Consider the following 24,436-nt stretch of genomic DNA (forward strand, 5'->3'; position numbering starts at 1 on the left):
GACGCTTGGCCTTTCAAAAGCAAGATTGAGAACTAAGAAGAACAGAACAAGAACTGCAGAAGAAAAACAGAGGGCTGAACTATTTCCCACCAACAAATTCTCTTTTATCCCCAAACAAAGCATGGGAAACAGAGAGACTGGGCTTTTTTATCTTTTATCTTCTCTTCCTCAGTTTGCTTTGATTCTTTCCCACCAACGCTTCACTCTCACTAACTTTCTTTCCCTGTCCCCTTACTAATCTCTGTGCTTTATTTTTTTTTTAAATTATTCATTGATAGAGAACTCTATCCAACTCTTTGTCCAGGTGAGGCCCTAGCCCTACCTTTAGCCCTGGTGCTGGTGTTCCAGAGGCACTATGTTTAGAGCTGAGTGAAATTTTTCCAACAAAGAGTTTACTTATTGAAATATGCAGTTTTGGGTTGACCAAAACTGACAGGAATTCGCCAAACACATTTTCAGGCTAGATTCAGAAGGGGAGTTAGGTGCCATTCACAAAACAATTGAGGATGAAGAGCTGCTGGTGCCCCCAGCCCATACAGTGAGTAAGCCACTCAGCTGGAATGTGGGAGACCCAGGTTCAAATCTCCATTCTGGAGCAGCAAGTTCAACCCAGATCTCTCCCTTCCTTGGTGAGTGCAAAACCACTGAGTACAAGAGAAGTACTTCCTCCTTTGGTTTCATGACTCCACCCAGGGGTTCTCAAACTGGGGGTCGAGACACCTGAGGGGGTTGCAAGGTTATTACATGGCGGGGATGCGAGCTGTCAGCCTCCACTCCAAAGCCCGCTTTCCCTCCAGCATTTATAATGGTGTTAAATATATAAAAAAGCATTTTAATTGTGTGTGGAGGGGGGAGTCACACTCTGAGACTTGCTATGTGAAAGGGGTCACCAATACAAAAGTTTGAGAACCACTGCCCTACACCATCATTTCCTTTGCTTTTATTAAAAAGCAATAAGGTTAAAAAAATGCCTGGAAACCAAACACTGCATTTTAGGTTGAACAAAATGTTTCATTTGCCCCCAAATGAAAATGTTATTGGCTTTTTTGATTTGTTGAAAATTCCAAAAAATGTCAGTATCTGTTTCGGCCCAACTGTTTATTTTTTCGCTACTGCAAGTGAACTGAAAAAAATCAGTTATTCACTCAGCTCTAGTTGTGTTCAGTGTCAGAAAACCAGTGGTGTCACCCAGCAATGCCCATTTGCTGGCTAAGAAACATCAGTGAGGGAGAATACTGTGCTAAAGGAAAATTGGCTACTGGTCCCAACAGTCTCCATGATACTCTGCAGCTAGGTAGGTTATGAAATTCTAAGGCACATAGTGCTAAACGCCTGACATCTGAAGTCTCCGCAGATATTTACTAATTGTGTTTCTGAGACTGCCTGCAGGGAGAGCATTTAAAAAAAAAACATTTTGAAAGAACATAAAGTTTGGTTATTTTAGCCAATCTTGGTTGGTGTTTTATTTTCTCTATTTTCATGATTTCTGGAAGCAACCTTATTTGCCTCTTGCTTCCCCTAATATCAAATTATTTACCTAGTGCTATGACAACAGTAGGTGACTTTTCCATTTTCAAATGAGAGAGACATGATCATGGGCTTAATTAGTTTGCAACGGTTTAATTAAAATTTGCAAAAAACAATGTACCCAATTACAAGCATAATAATTATACCAATGTACCTTTCAATATTTTAAGGGACTGTTAATCATTGAGGTGTTCATTTTGTAATTGAAGATCACCCTTATTTTCATTTTCTGATTAGTTAAGTACAGTCATTGTCATGTTCAGGTAACTACTTTATTAACTAGCTTAATTAAACTTCCTGTAAAACTGACAGCTACGCAGTTATATTTTTAATGTGTTGCTGACAAAAGTGTTAACAAATTACATAATACTGTTTATAGGGCTTAGGTACCTCACTAGCTTAATTCATTAGTATTTGCAAAGAACATTTAGAACCCTGAATGGAAGATGCTGCAAAAGTGCCAAGAATTGTCAGAGTATAAAACGGACCTTGGAGAAGTCTGGACGCAGAAAACAGCAGCTTCTCTTTATAAAAGAAAACTTTATTGTGAGGGAAAAATACTGCATATTATAAAGCCTCGCACCCAGCAGAACTGCATTCTGTCTTTACTGATCGTATCTTTCTGGGTCTATGGATTTCTTTTTTTACAATGAGTGAAAGGATGAGGGGAAGCTGATATTGTGATAAGATTCTGTTATTCCAAAAAACGAGCCCTAGCATTGCAAGCATGTGTGTGGGGATCAGGGGGAGGTAGGTACTGGGCCCTGCTGCCTCTTTATTATAATTTAACTTCTGGCACCTAACACATAGTAGGGTGTGCCCAAGACACCTCAGAATGCATAGTTGATACTGTGGCGAATGCAAACACAAAGAGGGGGAGAGCATAACATGTGGCAGCCCAAACACTGAGGCATCTGGGTGCACCAAAGAATTACTAGATGCACTGGAAAAAAACACTTTCAAGTTCATTTTCTGAATAGAGCTAAGTCCACCTTCCTGAACCTCAGCAGTGGTTGTGGGTAGACACAGTATGAGCCACCACTGCCTTGGCCAACCTTAGGAGCAAATTTTCAAAAGAGCTCAGGAAAATATTTGCAAAGGCTCAACACCCTCAACCAGGGACAGATTTTCAAAACAACTGAGCTCCTATTCAGAACCTAATGAGGTGCAGATTTGTGAAAGTGCCCCGCACCCAGCAGCTCCCGTTGTGACATGACCACATTTTGAAAAGAGCTCAGCAACCCACGTGCCGAGCTCTTGAGAAAGTCTGTCCCAGTTGGTGTTGAACTAGCCTTAGTGATTTTTTCCACTCTTTTCATGGAGACCGTTGGCTCTCCAGTGCAATGCTGTGGAGAGCCAAGAATTTCCTTTTACCCTCATTGTCCATAGTAGCCTCAGTTTCCGTTAACATTAGCTATTCATGTAATGAGAGATGTTGGTATATATGTAAATACTTAACAATATAAAGTGCCAGAAGATGGCACTCAAGAATATTCAGCTTGGTCCCTGGGTTTTGTAGGCCCAATAAAACTTCTAATTGTGTTTCCTTGGATCAGCTCTTTACAACTATCCCTCATGATCATTGTGGATATGTAGAGTCAATTCCATGAATCACCAGCTCCGTCATTAACTTAAGTAAAATATTTTCTTTCCAATTGTGGTTAAACAGTCCGATTCCTATATGAAGTAGCCACGATTGGTACATCCCTTTGAAGAGTGTAAAGGGTTAGCAACCTTCTAAGTATTATCATGTATACAAAATAATATGGTGATAATGCTTTAAATTATTTTGTCATCCAGTTTATAAGAATGGAAGATTTTATTACCCTTTCAAGAATGACTAACAACATTTAATAATAGCATACATTAAAAAAACAACACCACATTTTTAAATTAATGTATTGGAAGTGAGTGCCTGAAAGCTTCTTGACACTTTTACAAAATAAGGACAACTCCATCAACTCTGCCTCCCTATGACCTCTCTGAAATACTTAAGTCCAAGGTCACTATCCATCAAACCAATTACTGTTGTCCTATTTCTGCCTTAGACACTGATCCCAAACCTTGAAGGTATGCCATCATAGCTGTGCAGAAACTCGATGAAATTCTCTATAAAAGGAGGTTCATGCCTGAGCAATTGTTGGATGGAAAATTAATGTCAGGATATTATTTTCTGAGCAGTCATGCTCTAACTGGGGAAGAGCAAATTGGTGACATCACTCCTACTCCTCCTGCAAATATAGGAGGGGATTGCTGCAGCTTTTCTTGAAAATCATTGCCTTTTAATTCATTTCCCTCCCCCCACCCCAACTGGCACCGGTTCAGAGTCAAGGTACCTACAAGCCCCCATGCAAACATCACTGAACAGAGTGTTTATTGATAACCTCATTCCGTGGTGAAGTGCTTTGATGCAGCTGTCTCAAGCCACAGTGGATACATAGACCTATGCACAAAAATTGTGTCCTGTCCCAGAGAATCCACTGTATTCTGAAGGGGAAGACTGTGACAAACTCAACCAGGACAGATTCCAATAGTGACAAATATAGGCCAACTACAAACTATATAACTTATCTAAACTGTACTTTATGCATAGTTATCAGAATAGATATTCATTTTAAATGACTTTGTCCCCAAAGTAGTTGCTGTCCTCTGTCTTTTAGATTTGAACTTGATAGCGAACTTTCTCATTTGCCGTATCTCCTCCTACATGACATTGTACTTATGCAAACTAGTTTGTGAAGGGGCTGACTGCATGCGTGCCCATTAGATGCACGCATATGCACAAATACAGAACAGAATGTTACATGTCCACCTTACATGAAGGGGTCTTTGCATGGTCCACGCTCGATTATCCACACTACCTGTAGTAATATTCACCAATAATACTGCACTGGAAAGGAAAGAACCAAAGAAGAGCACTGTGGTTTTAGAAACTACTTGGTCAGAACGGTTATTGGAGAAAGGAGAGAAAACACTGCCCTGAAGCCCCTTAAGGAGTTCAAGGAAAGTAGCTCCAACCCTCTTCTTAATTCATCAAAGACATTAAAAAAAACCCTGTTACTTACAATAAACATTTTATTTGTTAGACTATTTAAACTTGACCTTTAGTTTTGTAGCAGTCATTTGTAACTATTAAGATTATGCTGAAAATAAAATAATCTGTAATGGCGAAGAGCTGAAATAAAGGCCAAATCTATAAAAGCACCTGATTTTGACATGTGACAAGTGCATTACAGTAAAATTATTATGCATTAGACTTGTCAACTTTAATTTTTTCCTTAGAGTTGAGCCCTAATGTACAATTTGCTAATATGCAAGAGCTATTTAAGAAAGCAAACGTGGGAGCTGATTTGAGTGGAGCTATATGATTCTGCAGAAGCTTCTGTGTGATGGCAGATGCTAAGACCTGCCAATTGCTACTCACAGAAAACACTTGTCTTCCTATGCTGTGAAATTCTTCTCTCTTTGGTGACGTTCTGCAATTGCTAACCTCAAGATAGCAAGGGCCTAAAAAGTCTGATATTTGAATAACATTTTGCCACAGAAAGACCATGCCATAAATTAGCTCCTGCATTCTAGCCTCAACAGCGGAATTTATGTGGCAACGGTGGCTACTTTAGGAAGCAGATGCCATAGCGGGGCTCCCTATGAAGTATCATTAAAACCTTTTAACTTGCCATAGTTGCTACACCAAGAAAGTGGGAGGTAAAGAGGCCTATAGCCAACTGATTTCAAAATGAAATCTCAATCTCTGTGATTGAGTGCAGGATAATCTCGGAACTATGAGTAACTAAAAGGAATTAAAAATTGAAATGGCTTCACTCATGCTTATTTAATTTATGCTCCTTAAAGGAAGTACCCTAAGAACAGGATACTTTAGAAAGCTAGAAAAAATATATACAACTTCTCTATTAGGTATCCAAAAAGAAAAAAAATATAAGGAATCTGGGAAAACTAATGGGAACGTATTCCAACTGTTCAACAAACTTCCAGGGGAGATTAGGCGAGTCTTTAGGAAAGGCTGCAAAACTTTCCTCTTTGAAAAGGCCTTTCAACCATAAAAATGGTACTCGCATTCTCTTTTCCACCCAATAAAAAAACCCCCAAACCCTGACTGAAACAAAACAAAGAGAAAACCCCCCCAAAGTACATTAATATTTAAAAAAAAATCAAAATCAAACACCCTACTCCAAACAGAGTTCAGATCCTATAAAGGGAGATGTGCCAGAGACTCCATGAAGTCCATTAAGGACTTCGCTATTGCTAGTGATTTTACTTGGAAGATCCTCAGATATACAGCAATGGGCAACAATATAAAACCCTAAGACAGAGCCTACTCTGTGAAACAGGATTCTGCAGTTCAGACCCTTCAAACTAATGTGTGGGAACACTAAAGAAAACATCCATCTAACACATTGATGGTCCTAATGGCTGACAGAAGGCATTGCTCTTAATTAATGGCCTAATTTTCAGAGGTGCTGAGCACCCACCCATTCTATTAAAGGTAATAAGAGAGTTGACCTTTCAGTGCTTTTGAAAAAATCGAGCCATAATTTCAAGATCCATTGCGCTTTAGAGAGAGGTTCTGCCACTACAATATGAAAGGAGGGATCACCCAGGAGTTTTCTCTAGAACTGAAATGACTCCCAGTCTTTCTCTAGATTTTAAAGCCAGCAAAGACCACAATGATAATGTAGTTTGACCTTCTGCATTACACAGACCAGAGAACATGTCGCATCAGAACTACATCTCCCATGAGGAATGGTAGCAGCTATGGGGCACAAAGATTAATGTTGAACTGTTTCAACATTTCTGAATCCATTTTTTTCACCTCTTTCTGTTCCAAGAAAGATTTCAATATTTCATCTTTTCTTTCCTGATTCAAGATGAAAACAGATGTCAAAATATCAGAATTTCCCACAGGATGGAAATTCCGATTTTCAACCAGATCTAAAGTAAACTTGCCAAAAGGTAGCTCTTGTTAAAAAGGAAACTGATCAAAGCTTTTATTGGGACACTTGTAGTGAAGGCAGGAAGCCACAGTGCTCTGCTGGGTACCGTAATGATATGCACTGTATTGCAAGAGGCATTTCAGCTATATATTCTTACAACATACTGCAAAGAGCTATTGCAGAAAATTGTTACTACAACGGATCTGTTACTTGTTTAATAAAGGTCAAGCATGAAAGCATTTGGCTGCTGGGGCTGACATGGCTGTTCAGGGATTACTGATCATTACATGGTGCCAGGAGAGGCTTCAATCCAAAGGAGTTCTAAAGAAAAGCAACTACAAATGTGCAACATGAGAAAAAGATAAGACTTCTGTGCTACACTACAATGAAAGCAATCAAAACCTACAGTTCCCCAGCAAATGGTAGGTAATATTGACAATAACTGGAAAACTTTTAAGCAGAAATTCATGCTACACTGCACAGTAGTTGGTGCATTTGAAAAGTCTGACCAAAAAATGCAGCTGAATATCTTACCACTCCAGGGACTTGAGCAATTTATATATAAATAGATAATAGATCAAGATGAGCCAGGGTTGCTTATTCATGAGTCTGATGCATATCGCTCATAACAGAAGGAGACTAGTGAGAGGTAGGTCCTCCAGAGAAGAACATTCAACAATTGGTGTCATTTGATACCTTCATTTCAGCCCTTAGGTTCACAGCTTAGTTGCAACATTTTGATGAATTTATAACATCAGTGGTTTTGGATCAAAAAGTATTGGGCATTAACAATAAAAAAAATCAGAGGGGGATCAGCTAAGAGGTCCAGTCCTCAGGCTGAGTGATGCAGGTATGCTGAGCCAGTGAAATAGTGTGACTGAATATACAAAGGAAACCACTTACTACTGACTTACCGATTTGTTCTATCTGATCATGTTCCAAAGGGCTAAGAGGAGGAGGGAAAGATAAACATCAAAGTAACACGAAAACCTGTTTTGGGAGGCAGGGAGCTGGGGTGGAGGGGAAAGGAGAAATCAGGGAGTCATGTATAGTTATTTGGGGGAAAAGACTAGTAACTGGGACATGGCAGGCAGCAATAGAAATGTATTTCAGTCGTTTGACTGCAATTTCAAACCAGCTCAAGGTTTGCCCAAGGCCAAACACTGATGATGAGAAAATACTGTCTTGGTTGTCATTCATGATTCACAAACTTAAGGAGGATAATAGATATTAAAAGTGACATGTTCAGTACATAGTTCATAGCATTCATTCTTTACTAGTACATGGATGCGGGTCAAGACAGAAAGGAAAGTTTCTGCTATTATTTTCTGTTGGCTATGGGGATCTTTTTGCTCAAATAAAACAGGAGTTTAAATGGATGAGCCACAGCCATGTGCTAATGTCTGTATCTATCTATATTTAAGGATGGAGTATTTTACCTGCAGAAGCAGCAAGAGCACAAGAATTAGTGTTACTGACCCAAACTACCCTGCCTTGCTCGCTTCTGATATGTTCCAGAACTTTCTGCTACTGAGCATTTTATTTTCCTACATCTTTTGGGCCATCTTGAAACTTTTAAAGGTAGTTTTACTGGCTGTCAAGCCTTATTCTGGCTGTTAGTAGAGCAGAATCTATCCCTAAAGACATTAGAGACATTCCCAAGACATAATTCCCCATGCCAGGAGCATGATATATAAATATAGAGCACGGCATTGTACCAACAAAGAAGGCTTAATAACAACAGCATGCGATTTGGACTGCTGAATTAAACATGGTTGTGGAGCTGGTTTCTTTTATTGAAACAAGCCCTAAGGCAATCATATTGTCAATATAACACTGGGCCAATTTATACCTGCTGGGTTCTGGGAGTACTTTTTTCTCAGCTATAATGTATGCTATTTATGGAACACAAGAATGTTAAAACTATGACTTAAGTGAACTGTAATATGTTATCCACGCAACAGGAAATCCATCTCAGAGTGACATTGCTCGTCTGAGGACAAAGCTGGCAGTGAGAACTATACCAAGGGTTTTGTTATCTAACCATACGATGAAAGAAATGATCTAGTGCATCGGGGAAAGAGCAAATATAAGACAATATCGACTCAGAGGTTCCAGAAATGGGGATTTTCAATTACACATTGGTGTTTCCCCAAATATCATAATTATAAAATCATCAGCATTTTTAATATACAGAAATATGTGGTCTTAGCACCGGTTTCTACAAACTGTTTTAATACGATTTGCTTGCTACAAATAGAACCTCTCCACATTACAACCTGGGCGGCCCTTGCAGACAGAGTTTCTGACTGTAAAGCGAATTTACCTTGGAAGTGTAAGTATGTCCATCAGAACCACAGACAGGGCTGGCATGCATCACCAGACATGGCTTGCACTTGACTAAATTGGCTGGTCCAATCCAATGTTTCGGGGCCAGATTTCCTTTCTTTTGCCAAAGGCTGCAAAACAAAAAAAATATCAGTCTTGGGATACGAGCGTGAAAAACAAGAGCATGAGAACTTCTCTTAGTCAATCAAATCCTGTTTATTTACTGTATTCATTTAAAAAACCCTGAAAATTAAATATAGCTCCTAGCCCCCATAATATGCAAAAAGAAAAGGAGTACTTGTGGCACCTTAGAGACTAACAAATTTATTTGAGCATAAGCTTTCGTGAGCTACAGCTCACTTCATCGGATGCATTTGGTGGAAAATACAGAGACCTCTGTCTCCCCTCTGTATTTTCCACCAAATGCATCCGATGAAGTGAGCTGTAGCTCACGAAAGCTTATGCTCAAATAAATTTGTTAGTCTCGAAGGTGCCACAAGTACTCCTTTTCTTTTTGCGAATACAGACTAACACAGCTGCTACTCTGAACCCCATAATATGGAAAATTATAACATACCCTCTACAATGCCTCCACAATAAATAGCTCTCTTTCAATCTATAATTAATATACTTTACTGTTACATTAATGACACTTAGCTGCTATATTTTACTTTATAACTTCAAAAAACCTTATTTACAAATGTAATATAGCTAATCCTTGCAACATTCCTACATGGCCGGAAAATACGATCATCATCATCTCCATCTTGTATTTGGAGAAATGGTGACACAGAAGACCCAATTTTCAGCCCCTGCCTTATTTGGGTCCCTATATTTGTGCCAACAAGTAATTGCTTATGTAACTGACAGTTTTTTAGACATCTGTGTACCTGATTGCACTTGCAAATCACGTAAATGCACATCTAAATCACAAATTCTGCCTGCAAACTTTGTGTTCATGAAATGGATGACAGGTTTCCAAAATCTGCCCCAGAGAAGTTAAATGATTTACACAAAGTCATATATTAAGTCAGTCAGTGGCAGAGTTGATTTTAAGTGTTCCAGCTTTCCAGAAAATGATAAACAATGAGAAACTTCTTAAATACAATTGTTAAGATGGAGTTCAGGATCAAAGTGTTTAACAACTACTTATAGGCAAAAATCCCTAAAGAAATGCTGCAGTTTACATGAAAGATTTGAAAGTATGGACATGCAATTAAGATCACCCAACCAATTTTTGCTCTGCACATGTAGTGACATCTGCTTCTATCTTCCCTTCATATCAACTTTGCAATGTATGTTATTTTTGGATCAAGAAATTCGTGAAGAATTTAGAACAATCTCGAGAGATTATATCACTGTCATCCTTCCTTTCCTTTATATAAATTTATAAACTTTCTATATAAAATACCTTTCCCAAAACTGTGGGAGACTCAGTTACAGCATTTCAAAAATGTGTATGAAATCTTTGGATTTTAACATAGATCTCCAAAAGATAAGATTAACACCCAATAAATGCAATTGATTGCTAAAAATGCAGATCAATAGCTTCACTTTCCTATTATGATGAAATGTCTTGAGTATTGTACTAATTTACATTACCAGTAAGTAGTATGGAGTATATGTGGCACCCAAAAAAAGAAATAACCATTTTTCAGCAGTGCTGAAAGTCAGGGTCCTGGCCTCTGGTCACGTCTGCCAATCAGAATAGCATAATGGTTCTGTCTTGTATTTGATTGGCTGTAAGGGATGTCACTCAGTATTCTGTTGGAATGGCATTCTTTGCAAAACAGAGACAGGACTCCAGCTTGGTGTGTAGCTTGAATTTAGCTCTTAACAATATTAGATTTTTTTCTAATTCACTTTCAGGTTTCAGGACCTGATTTTTAGAAACCAGACACTCAGTTCTATAACTATCTTTGCATGCTACCTACCACATGTGGGAATCCCTCCAAAATGGCATTCCTTGTGCATGTGGCTATACAGATGGCTATTCAGTCATGTGGAAGTGAATGTGTAACGTGTGTATATATGGTAAAAGTGCATTCAAAAGTCGGCTTACTAGTGTGGATGCAAAATCAGGTGTGAAACTTCAGACTCATGTTATGAAAATCCAGCATGTCACTCCACTCCATTCATTACAACACAACAAATGAATCCACAGCAACTCAAGTATTCTTCTTTCATCATTAAAAATGTTTGTTTGGAGAAGGCTCTCCAGAATCCCCCTCATAATCCCCCACTATCCTTGAAGAGCCCATATCACCGTAACACTGTGTATTTCCAAGCCTGACCAGTATTTTCAGGCATTATATTAAATCTATTGAAAACACATTGTTATGGTGCTATTATCATTAGCATACAGTAGTAAGCTAATAACATGCTTTTTTTCATTAACCACAAGCCATGTTCACCATACAGATAAGTTCTTCTCTTTCAGGCATCAAAACATTTACTAGCGAAAGACATTGACTTCATTGCAAACACGAAGAAAAATAACCATCATCCGACTGCTTTGTCCTTACAGCATAATATAAAATATATCATCAAGCAGTTTAGCTACAAATGCATTTCAGAGTACCACTGAATGACTTTATCACACTTCTAGAGAAATATATATGGATACATTTTTAAAGCAATTTCACTACAGATTGCAATTTGCTACACAATACAAATTCTGATGTAATGTTACATTCAGCTGTTAACATAATAAAAATTCTATTCTTTCATTTCAGCTCAAGTTTTCTTCTAGTCTAACCTTTATCACAATGATAAATAGTGCTATTAGGAAGCAAGTGTCCACAGAAAGAACCCCATCACCATGTCATAAGACCTCAAAAATTGGAGCCTGTGGTCAAAGTCAGAATTCCCCTGTAATCTTGAAGAAGCCCTCAATATATAGGGCAACTTTCGTCTCTTGATAAGTGCATTCAATTTTATATGCTAGAGTTACTATTACTAACAATCCAAATCCTCTGACTGCCAGCTCCCAGAGATTACAGATCTTTCAGTTCTGAAGCCCTACATCCAAATCTGACTGGCCATGGATCCAAAACTGTGTGTCTGGGGAAGAAAAATCCAGCTCCAGACAAGATGGCCAAAATCTCATGAGAAAAATCTAGCAAGCTTTTGGACCCATTGGAGGCCACTGTCACTTTTGCAAGAAGCAGTAATTTGCGCAGCGGCAGCAGCTACAGGTCTGGGATAGAAGCAGGGGCAGAGTACGTTGTCTACGTAAGCCCTTTGGAATGGGGAGAAAATTTGGGGGAGTGATATAAGGTGCAGAGTGACAGAGGAGGGAGGAAGGGAAAACGTTTTCTGTGGATGAAGCTGTACACTGCAGCCCCAGTGCGCGCACGCACACACACGCACGGAGTTAGATACAGCAACAGGAGGAATTCCATTCCCCATCTCTCCCCAGAGAGCACCGTGATCCACAGACTCTGCACGGCCACCCACAGCAGGAAGAGTTTTACTGTACCCTGCGGTGACTAGACAGGGCTCTCCACATGCTAGCATGGTGATCTCCAATCTAGACAGCCACAGGAAGCAGAGTGGTCAGATTTATAAAGTGCAAACAGGATGGATTCAATGGAGCATCTCAACTTACAAATCAACCTGTCCTTTTCCTCCATGTCGATACCAATTACCAGTTGAACTAGGGTTCCTTTCCCTGACACAGGGCTTCCACCCCATGTACATATGGCCTTTCAATCAGTTGGCACAATTAAAATTCTGGCTTTCCTGCACCATGGTATGTACGTGTGCTGCACTTTTTGACGTATCACCTCTATTTGGAATGGTGAATGACACTGAAAATGCTGCGGTAAATTTAACTAAGAGAAGAATAAATATCAAGATGTCAAAGGTACCCACTGTACACACACACACACACACACACACACACACACACACACACACACACACACACACACAGTATCATCTGGGTAACACTCAGTTGTCTTTCATACAAGGCTGTTTGGTGTTTGCATGGTGCAGGACCTGTTCATATAAATGCATATCCAGAGCCTCTATTTCATGACTCATTCAGCTGCCACAGCAGCAGGGATCTGTATGGTGTGTATGGTTGGACTCACGCTCTGGAAACACAAATCTCGTGCCTTGCTTGGCAATGTCCAGCTGCCCTTTGTGTGTGGACATGTCCTGTGTACTCTGCACCCTTAAACAGTCTCCATGTCACTGATGTGAGAAGCCATGTGCAGAGCAGTAATGGAAGATGAACAGACCATGCACTCTTCTCGCCTTTGAGCAGCTTCCAAGCTGTCTGCCAGTCTCCAGGCTGAACTAGTTCTGATTCAGGCTGAGGGGTGACTGCATCTCATGCCTTGCCATGCTGCATTCTTCGACTCTGCTCCTTTCCACCTTCTCTCTGGCTGCAATTCATTCACACGTTTGATCCAACTCCTCTCTTTATCCCATTAATGCATCTAGAGCTTCTTAGAAGTCACATTGGAATCAAAGCTGGATGCATATAATAAACTCTGCTTGGAGTCACACCACCAGCTAGTGCAGAATGTGTCAGCCCTGCTTACTTAGTGGCGACTCTCACTCATGTTGGGCAATTGGGATTAGCTTCTGATTCTCTTTCAGGTGCTATCCAAGGTTTTGATTGTAAACTTTGATGCTCTAACGCACTTCGGACCTGTCTGCTTTAGAGACTACCTCTCTCCTGTGTTGCGCCAGCCAAGATCACCTGAGGTGCTTGAGCTGCCAAACTCCAGGTTTAGAGAGGATACAGAGTAATTTTTGGTGAGTGGTACTTGACTTTGAAATTCCCACTAACTCTGGTCCATCAAAGCCCAAGTTTGTTGACCTTTAGGTCACAATGAAAAGCCCATTTATTTTTTCAACCTCTTCCAGTGCATGTGCATGTACATGTATGGGGGGGGGATGTTGGACTGAGTAGCTGCGAGTGGATCAGAGGGAAGAATCTCATCATGGCTGAGTTGTGCGTGGGTGGTGCACAATGATCCCAATTGTATATGTCTGGACTTTATAGATGTTGTGTATTGTACTTAAGGTAATGGATAGATACATTTAAAATAATTCTAACTTAAGAAACTTAAATAAATACGCTTTCTTATCGTGGCTGCCTGTGGGAGCCTTTTATTGTTTCTTGTGAGATATGACTCCAAAACCAAAAGTGATCTTGGCTTGGACTTTGGAAAGGCAAATCCCTGATAATTATGGTTTTGCCAAAGCAAAAACTAAAGTACATCTGGTCCAAACTCATTTCTATAGATTATAGGGAGCTGCTATTTGTTTTAGCCCATTTTAAACATCATTCCAAACTGCACATACATTATTTTCAAAATCCTATACAGCTTTCACTTGGGAAAGAAGAGACTAAATTGGTTTGGGCTACAATGAGAGGAACAAAGTCACCAGAGGCAGATGGACATCCTACAATTCTCCTTCACTCTCAGACTATGTAACACTATGTGTGGTCTAAGAAATCACAGAATTGACTAGTGACCAAACTGCAAATCGTGTTTTGTTTAAATAAATAATAAAAAAGACTAAACAATCTATAAATGGAATTGTTGATACAAAGTGAAACATTGGGCTCCTCTGATTTACAATATCTAAACCGGGGTGGAGCAAACTATGGCCTGCGGGCTGGATCCAGCCCACCAGCCATTTTAACCTGGTCCTTGAGCTCCCAATGGGGAGCAGGGTCTGGGTTTGCCCTGCTCTGGCACTCCAGCCAAGGAGCGGGGTCAGGGGCTGTTCCATGAGGCTCCTGGAAGCAGCAGCATGTCCCCCTCTCCAACTCCTACACATAGGGGCAGCCAGGGGCCTCCGCTCTGCATGCTGCCCCCACCCCAAGTGCCACCCCTGCAGCTCCCATTGGCCAGGAACCAGTTGCAGGGGTGGTACCTGCGGACAGGGCAGCGTGGAGAGCCGCTGGGCTGCACGTCATGTAGGAGGCAGAAGGGGGACGTGCTGCTGCTTCTGGGAGTTGCTTGAGGTAAGCGCCGCTTGGAGCCTGCACCCCTTAGCCTCTTCTTGTGCCCGAACCCCCTGCCCTGATCCACCTCCCACCCTCTGAACCCCAGCCCAGAGTACCCTCCTGCACCCAAAGCCCCTGAACCGCACCCCCAGCCCAGAGCCCGCACCCCCAGCTGGAGCCCCACACACCTCACTCCTCTGCCCCAGCCTGGAGCCCCCTCCTGCACATGAACTCCTCATTTCTGGACCCACCCTGGAGCCTGCACCCCCAGCCAGAGCCCTCACCCCCTCCTGCACCCCAACCCTAATTTCGTGAGCATTCATGGACCACTATACAATTTCTATTCCCAGATGTGGCCCTCAGGCCAAAAAGTTTGCCCATCCCTGATCTAAACGAAAGACAAGAAGGACTAGTGAGCAGTCCAATCTAGAGAGGAAGGATGGTTTTCAGATAATAATCACTTCCTACTCACTTAAAGTTACAGATTTAGGCTGAGATTTTCAAAGGTGCCTAAGGGAGTTAGGCACCCAGCTCCCATTGAAAATCTTAGCCTTAAAAATTAAAGACAGGCCAACGGACAGATTTTAAAAAGTATTTAGATGCCCAAGTACCTTTCTAAATCTGGTAACAAATCCTTAAGATTCACCTCAATTCCTAGTCAGGCAAATGAAGCCAGGAAGAGTTTTGAAGGAAGGAGGACATCAGAATTTGGCCCACCATGCATAAGCTAAGTTTGTTTTATGCTGTTGTGGGTTTTTTTTTTAATTTTTATGTAGGTAACTTCATTCCTGAATAGCCAAGCTCAAGAAACAAATCTTTACAGTCTGTTGGGGATTTCTGACTAAAATCAATGTGTATTGTACTTTCAATTTTAAATTTCTCAGCCGGCAGCCATTTGAGTGAAAGCATATTTTTAGTTTACCATTTGTAATCCAAGATTACATGAATTTAAAGTAGTTAAGATTAGTATTTAACTTATTAGTCATGTACAAATTAATATTCAATCAAATAAGTGATTTGGTAAAATGATGTTGGCCATTACCCTTTTCTATACAAAAGTAAGCAGCATTTATCATGCTCTATTGGCCTCTAACGTATCATGAATATTTTACTTTCTGAAGCTTTTTCTATTACAAAGATTTTTGTCTTTTCAGGTTGACAGGAAAACGTGTTCATTTACCTTTATCTATGTGTCCTGCACAGTTCTGAGAGCATACAAACTCAGAGTGAAACTATGATCTGTCAGAATACAGAACCTGAGAAAAAAAGATTTTCTTCCCTTATGCCCGCCTGTCTATTTGGGGGGTGTTATCTCATATATGACATTTATATTATCTCAGGAGGGAGGGGTTTAAAAAAGCTACTTTTTGAACAACCACAGAAAGCTTCCTGTTGTATTCTCACTGAACAGAAGCTGCTCAAGTTATTATGGGAATAAATGGCATGCATGAACTACAACTGAATACTAACACATCCTGAATTTTTTATTTATGAATTCCGATGCTACTCACATTATTTTTCAAAATCCAGTTCTACCATTATGTCGTCATTTAGGCCCCAATCCTGCAAACATTTACATACAGGCTTAACTTTATGACGTGAGCAGTGCAGATGGGACTACTTATGGTAGTAATGTTGAATAGCTGCGGAAGTGTTTGCAGGATCAGGGCCTTAGGTTCCATTCTAGCAAAGCCCTTTACCACATGCTTAATTTCAAGCATGTGAGTTGGTCCCACTGACATCAGTGACGTTTCAAGCAAAGCACTTAAGCTTGTCTGTGGATAATTTCAATGGTGTCAATGGACTACTCAGATACTTGAAGCTAAGCATGTGCTTAAATGCTTTGCTCGACTGGGGCCTGACAAACCTGATCCTGAGGCACTGACTCATGGGTATTAAAGATCTGAATTTGATCCACATGCACAGTTTAAATTCATGCTTTTCTTGAGACAACCTTGTAAGACTGACAAGATCCAAGAGTCGGGTATTTGTTTTTCCCTGTTTCCATGTCCCCACTGCTCAGACCATTTATAACTCATATTTTGTCTCTCTCAGAGTTCATATTTTGGGATCAGTGGCTGAAGTAAGATTTCCTCTGGTGCTAATAAAATTTTCTGACCTCCCATCCCCACTCAAAAAAAGTAATGTAATTTGTCCATTTCAAGTAATTTCAGTAACTCGGAGTCTGGTGGCCTTTTTCACCAGTTTAGTGAGAATAAAGGGAACACACACACAGCCTTGAGGCTAAATTCTGCTCTCCATGCAGCAAACCTGAAGTCAGTGACAATTTGTTGGTGTGAAAGCAGAACCAGGCCATTAGGCTATTCACTCTAATGACAAGGGTCCTGTCAAATTCATGGCCATGAAAACGTGTCACGGACTGTGAGTCCGATGAGTCGAAAGAATAGTAAATATGGCAGGCGACCAGCTTGGCTTAATGGTGAAATCCTAGCGGATCTTAAACATAAAAAAGAAGCTTACAAGAAGTGGAAGGTTGGACATATGACCAGGGAAGAGTATAAAAATATTGCTCGGGCATGTAGGAAAGATATCAGGAGGGCCAAATCGCACCTGGAGCTGCAGCTAGCAAGAGATGTCAAGAGTAACAAGAAGGGTTTCTTCAGGTATGTTGGCAACAAGAAGAAAGCCAAGGAAAGTGTGGGCCCCTTACTGAATGAGGGAGGCAAGCTAGTGACAGAGGATGTGGAAAAAGCTAATGTACTCAATGCTTTTTTTGCCTCTGTTTTCACTAACAAGGTCAGCTCCCAGACTGCTGTGCTGGGCATCACAAAATGGGGAAGAGATGGCCAGCCCTCTGTAGAGATAGAGGTGGTTAGGGACTATTTAGAAAAGCTGGACGTGCACAAGTCCATGGGGCCGGACGAATTGCATCCGAGAGTGCTGAGGGAATTGGCGGCTGTGATTGCAGAGCCCTTGGCCATTATCTTTGAAAACTCGTGGCGAACGGGGGAAGTCCCGGATGACTGGAAAAAGGCTATTGTAGTGCCCATCTTTAAAAAAGGGAAGAAGGAGGATCCTGGGAACTACAGGCCGGTCAGCCTCACCTCAGTCCCTGGAAAAATCATGGAGCAGGTCCTCAAAGAATCAATCCTGAAGCACTTAGAGGAGAGGAAAGTGATCAGGAACAGTCAGCATGGATTCACCAAGGGAAGGTCATGCCTGACTAATCTAATCGCCTTTTATGATGAGATTACTGGTTCTGTGGATGAAGGGAAAGCAGTGGATGTATTGTTTCTTGACTTTAGCAAAGCTTTTGACACGGTCTCCCACAGCATTCTTGTCAGCAAGTTAAGGAAGTATGGGCCGGATGAATGCACTATAAGGTGGGTAGAAAGCTGGCTAGATTGTCGGGCTCAACGGGTAGTGATCAATGGCTCCATGTCTAGTTGGCAGCCGGTGTCAAGTGGAGTGCCCCAGGGGTCGGTCCTGGGGCCCGTTTTGTTCAATATCTTCATAAATGATCTGGAGGATGGTGTGGATTGCACTCTCAGCAAATTTGCGGATGATACTAAACTGGGAGGAGTGGTAGATACGCTGGAGGGGAGGGATAGGATACAGAAGGACCTAGACAAATTGGAGGATTGGGCCAAAAGAAATCTAATGAGGTTCAATAAGGATAAGTGCAGGGTCCTGCACTTAGGATGGAAGAATCCAATGCACCACTACAGACTAGGGACCGAATGGCTCGGCAGCAGTTCTGCGGAAAAGGACCTAGGGGTGACAGTGGACGAGAAGCTGGATATGAGTCAGCAGTGTGCCCTTGTTGCCAAGAAGGCCAATGGCATTTTGGGATGTATAAGTAGGGGCATAGCGAGCAGATCGAGGGACGTGATCGTTCCCCTCTATTCGACACTGGTGAGGCCTCATCTGGAGTACTGTGTCCAGTTTTGGGCCCCACACTACAAGAAGGATGTGGATAAATTGGAAAGAGTACAGCGAAGGGCAACAAAAATGATTAGGGGTCTAGAGCACATGACTTATGAGGAGAGGCTGAGGGAGCTGGGATTGTTTAGTCTGCAGAAGAGAAGAATGAGGGGGGATTTGATAGCTGCTTTCAACTACCTGAAAGGGGGTTTCAAAGAGGATGGCTCTAGACTGTTCTCAATGGTAGCAGATGACAGAACGAGGAGTAATGGTCTCAAGTTGCAATGGGGGAGGTTTAGATTGGATATTAGGAAAAACTTTTTCACTAAGAGGGTGGTGAAACACTGGAATGCGTTACCTAGGGAGGTGGTAGAATCTCCTTCCTTAGAGGTTTTTAAGGTCAGGCTTGACAAAACCCTGGCTAGGATGATTTAACTGGGACTTGGTCCTGCTTTGAGCAGGGGGTTGGACTAGATGACCTTCTGGGGTCCCTTCCAACCCTGATATTCTATGATTCTATGATTCTATAAACACTCCCCTGTGAAATTCAGCTATTGGAGGGGATGGAGAGGGCTTAGTCTGAGGGCGCATAGGCCAGGGGGTCCTATCATTCATTCCCCAGGCTCCAGCTGCTAGTCCTTGGGCTGTAGAGGGACGGGATTTGCTCTTCCTCTGCATGGCTGGTCTCGGGGAGGAGATCAGACCCACCTCCAGGTACCTCCCCCTGTTGCAGGAAGCTCTGGGGCTGCTGCCCAGCTGCCAGAGCTTCCTGCAGAAGGGGGCAGTATCCAGAGGTGGGTCTGATCTCCCCCCGAGAGTGGCTGTGCAGGGGAAAAGCAAGTCTTGTCCCTCCCCAGCCTGGCCAGGACTACCAGCTAGGAGCCCCTGGCTGGGGGGCTCCCAGCAGCAAGGGGGAGATCACACCCACCTCCATGACTGCGACTAAAGCTGGCCCTCTGAAGCTGGCACGGAAGGGAGGGTGGCAATTCCAACCCCCCTACAGCTTTAAGGACCCCCCCCCATCCACTTTTAGGTTGAGAATCCCACGTTTACAACACCGTGACATTTCAGATGTATAACACCCGAAAATGTGAAATTGACTAATTTTCAAATTCTATGGCCATGAAATTGACCAGAATGGACCATGAATTTGGTAGGGCCCTACTAATGACTATCAGTGATTTACCTGATTTTGGTTTGAGTTATTTTATTTACATACTGCATAGCAGTAGAATTTCCTTCTATTCCTTTCAGACAGCTCATTTTCCGCCATGAACGTATTCCTTTGAAGGCTCTCTTTCTTCTGATGTTTGAAACAAATTTACTCTCTCGAACAGAATGCTATTTAATAAATGTGAGCGTTAACAAAGGGGTATTATTCTTTCAATGAGAAAATGCAACTTACCAGTTTTAATAACAATTTGTTTAACATGCACAACTGAAGCAGAAGATATATGCAGGAAATTTGTTTTGTTAGTTTCTTCATTCATGGCTCAGTTCATAGTACATGACTGCAATGCTCTCAGTTGTAGGAGCCAATTCAAGTTTAAAAAGTAATTATATTATTTAAAAGGCTGTAGAGGAGTGTCAGAAACAATAGAATATAATGTCACTATCTGAGATGAGTCAAATTCATTTTAGTCAATAGGCCAGCCATACGGCAGTAGCTGAAATTTTGAATTGGTTGTATCAAATTCTTCTGATGCTTGTGCTGAAGTGTAGGTAAACCCCTACTTCCTAAAAATGACACACATCCTCCAAAAATAAGAGTGCATTTTTCTATAGAGATTTTTTGAGACATTAAAAAAAGACGTTTTTTGGATGCTTTTTAATCCTATAACCGCTAACACCACATCAAATGTCAAAACAAACAAATTGAAACTTAGTCAAGAACACTGGCTACCATAAATTGACAGACTGAAAGTCTCTATTCAATGGAAGGGAACACACATACACACACACAGACCACATTTGTCTGTGCCAGTAATCCTGCTTATGAATGAATATGTTGGGAACACCAAGGCCAAAGCAAATGAAGCCCTTTTTGCTGAAATTTAACTGACTCTAATCCTAAAATGTAAAATGGGTGTAAAATGTTGGAGTATCTACAAGAAAACAAAATACAAGTAAATTCAACACTCAAATACAACTAGAAAAAAGTGGGATATTTTACCCAACTCTAGGGGACTTGGATACAAACTACTGCATACTGTGGTGGACATGTACCTTCATATTGCTGAACTAGGGCACAAATGGGTGACAGTTTTATAGGATTAAGTCAACCTCTTAACACTGCCAAATTATAATGCTTATTTAATTTTTAATGGTTTAAAGAGTTAATAGTATGTCACTGTGGTATCACATTGGCTCAACTTCATTACACAGAGGTATATACTACCAAAACGGAACTGCTGCAGTTCTGCTGCATAGGGGATAGGTGAAATGGGTTTAGCCATGTTTCTTGGAGGAGGGGACTCTGTACCACCTGAGCACCACAGAGGATTTGATGGATAGCAGTTTCCTCCATGGTAGCGCAGAAGAGCCGGTTTGGGAAAGCCCATGAGAAGGTCAGGAAATACAGCTAGTTGAAATTTTCTGAGTGAAAAATTTTCCTGTTGAAAAATGGGGTTTCATCAAAAACATCCCCCCTCCCATAAGAGAATGTTGTTTTCAACTAAATATTTCAGTGGGAAATTTAGAAGTGAAATGATACATATGAATTTGAAGAAATGTGGACCCTGTTTCTAGACACATTTGGATAAAAACAATTGAGAGGACTCAAAGAATGCCGGATATCCATTCCACCTAGCCCCTCCTCCTTCTTCCTCTTCCTTCCTTCCCTCCTCTCCCTATTTATGCATGTCTTCTCCTATTTTATTACGGTAACCCCCACAATAACACGTAGTATTGTCTGTTTTTTTACTGTTTCCTTTTGCAGCTTTGATGGGCTGTAAAATTGCACAATTCTATTGGCAATCCCGTAAAGCGTGCCATAGTCAGAAAAATATACAATCTGTAAGTCATTTACCTTTTTGTTCTTTTCAACTTCTGTTTCTTTATGAAAATCAACACAAATATTAATCACAAAGAAAGGAAGACGAAAGGATATGATACATTAGTTTAGTTTCAGTTCAAATTACAATTCCTAGATTTTCAAGAATCATCTAACTGACCTCCTGTATAACACAGCCCATAGAATTTCACTTAACTACCCTTGAATTGAGCCCAATAATAACTTGTAACAATTCGAAATGATTTTTTTCCCATTTGAAATGTCCTGGGGAAAATTACAAATGAGTAACTAAAATTTTTCCTTAGAATTTTTTCATGGGGGAATAAAATAGTTCTTTGACTAGCTCTACTGGGCACATGACCAGCCTGAAATTTTGAGTCTATGGATGATATTGATCCAAGAACCCCTGTAGGCAGCACCTACCAGGCTGTAACCACTACTATGGAGTGGAGGCTCTGGAGTGGCTGAAGATTCTATTGCCAAACCACTGCACAAAACTCATTGGCCTGACATTTTTGGGGGGCAGGGCAGAGGATTAGAATTTGGATCAAATCTTGTTACCTGTTTTACCTGTGGATGGTTTTTGTGCATAGCTATGCTGAAATATAGTATGATTTTTTCAGTAGCTTAGTGATAGGCTGGTACATAAAGGCATGAAATTAATAAATGACTTTGCAAATTTAATATAAAATAGGTAAATCAAGAATATGGGGTTTACATTTTCAGACAACAGCTTAACAGACAACACACAACAGACAACAGCTTACCAGAGAACATGGGCCTGTTATGCTTTTCACTAGCTGTATAATTTTGCTACCCAATATAATGATTCTGATGGTTCAGAGAAACAACTGAGAAATTATAACACCATTTTAATGACAGGTTTCAGAGTAGCAGCCGTGTTAGTCTGTATTCACAAAAATAAAAGGAGTACTTGTGGCACCTTAGAGACTAACAAATTTATTTGAGCATAAGCTTTCGTGAACTACAGCTCACTTCATCGGATTTTCCACCAAATGCATCCGACGAAGTGAGCTGTAGCTCACAAAAGCTTATGCTCAAATAAATTTGTTAGTCTATAAGGTGCCACAAGTACTCCTACCGTTTTAATGGCAAGTGATATTGATGGACAACATGTGCCCCATTTGAATTAACATTCAGCAAATCAGAACTGGTTCAAAATAGTCAAGATGTCAATAATATTACATAATCAACACCAAGTTCAAATGTAATTACATAAAAACCTGATTTTACCAGAGCAAATTCAATCCTGTTTCTAAATGAATGTAATATTAATAAGAAAATAAAATGCATATAGTTCAGACTGTGTATAAACAAGAGCTAATACTATTGCAAAGTGTTTATCCTTTGATTTTTTTTAGCCCCAAAGATGAAAAATTATTTACTAAATTGGTGCATAAAGTACTATACAGAAAATTCTTTCTGAATATAATGTAATGGGATTATGAGCCTGAGATTTCAGCTGAAGACCAATGAGGTTCTTTCTGAATATGGTTATGCAGGTCTTTTAAAAAGATTCAGACTCCAGCCCATTTAACCTTTGCTGCCGGTCAAAAAAAAAATATCTAGGAAATTCACGCTGGGGGTTAAATTAACAACAAACCCACACATGTGACAGTATGCAAAGTCACACTTAAGGTACCAAAACCACCTTGAGAATGAAATGTGGCGAAGATCTAACTAACAACTGATAATACACATTTCCAGAAGAAATTAGTTGGTGGCCTGAATCTAATTCTGAGTGGACAACTTCCAACATATGGAAGTACTAACTGAGTCCTGGCAGACAAACAGGACCAAGACAGAATGGTCCAAAGAGATCCTCTCCTTTCTGTAAAAAGAAAAGGAGTACTTGTGGCACCTTAGAGACTAACAAATTTATTACAGCATAAGCTTTCGTGAGCTACAGCTCACTTCATCAGATGCAGTTTCAGAACAGGATCAAGGCACTTTGGCAGGGAAATCCTGCCATGGCAGTATCAATGCCATTCATATTCTGCAGATGAAGGAACGGCCTCCGTCTTCTGGGCTGTCATTACAGCACCACATTCATTCAAAAGGAACAGAAAATAATGATCAAACTGTTCAAACACCCTATGAAGAGAGATTGAGAAAGATCATGCTCACTGTGTAAGTGTACTAGTATTTCACTAGTGTCACATTTTCAGAGAAATAAATAGTTTTCTAACCAAGAGAAAAATGGTTCCCTCAGACATACTTTGGTCACAAACTCTTTTACAAAGGCTAGAGGGCTGACTAATGTACTTGGCTGTTGAGGAAGACTGGATTTTGGCCCATTTGCAAATAGGGAAGTGTATAGTAGCATTATTTATTTGTATTGTGGTAGCATTGAAAGGGTCCCATCGGGGTCCCCATTGTGCTAGGCTATATTTCTATGTGCATGTGCAATGCCTAGCACAATGGGGTCCTGACAGCTTTGGTGGTGGTATAAGGCAGCTCTTTAGAATAGACATTGTCAGTTATTAGTTTGGTAACACTGCCAGAATTTTCCAGAGGAATGCAACAAGAAAGGAAATTAACAGCTAAAAGGCACTTCTCTAGCACAAGGGTTTTCATGGTGCTGAGTTTCAAAGGCCTGCTGCAAACAATGGTGGAGTGAGAGAGTTTCTCAAAAATAAAAAAATGAAAAAAATCATTTTTAATGGAAAGTTTCAGACAACCTAAATATAGGGGTTGCTAACAGCTCTCCCTATAAGAGGTCTTATAAAGTTCCAG

General features: G+C 40.7%; 1 protein-coding gene across 3 annotated transcripts in view; it reads right to left on the reverse strand.

The window, feature by feature from the left end:
* SPOCK1 (SPARC (osteonectin), cwcv and kazal like domains proteoglycan 1) overlaps positions 1-24,436 on the reverse strand; it is a 513,799-nt gene that overhangs the window by 173,729 nt on the left and 315,634 nt on the right. For all 3 annotated transcript variants that reach the window (XM_038413766.2, XM_038413765.2, XM_043490486.1), the window contains one exon: positions 8,806-8,938. In XM_038413766.2, coding sequence (XP_038269694.1) covers positions 8,806-8,938 — 133 coding nt within the window. The remainder of the gene's footprint in view (positions 1-8,805; positions 8,939-24,436) is intronic.

This window comes from Dermochelys coriacea, chromosome 8 (genome assembly GCF_009764565.3).
Source record: "Dermochelys coriacea isolate rDerCor1 chromosome 8, rDerCor1.pri.v4, whole genome shotgun sequence".
In the NCBI taxonomy this organism is placed as follows: Eukaryota; Metazoa; Chordata; order Testudines; family Dermochelyidae; genus Dermochelys; species Dermochelys coriacea.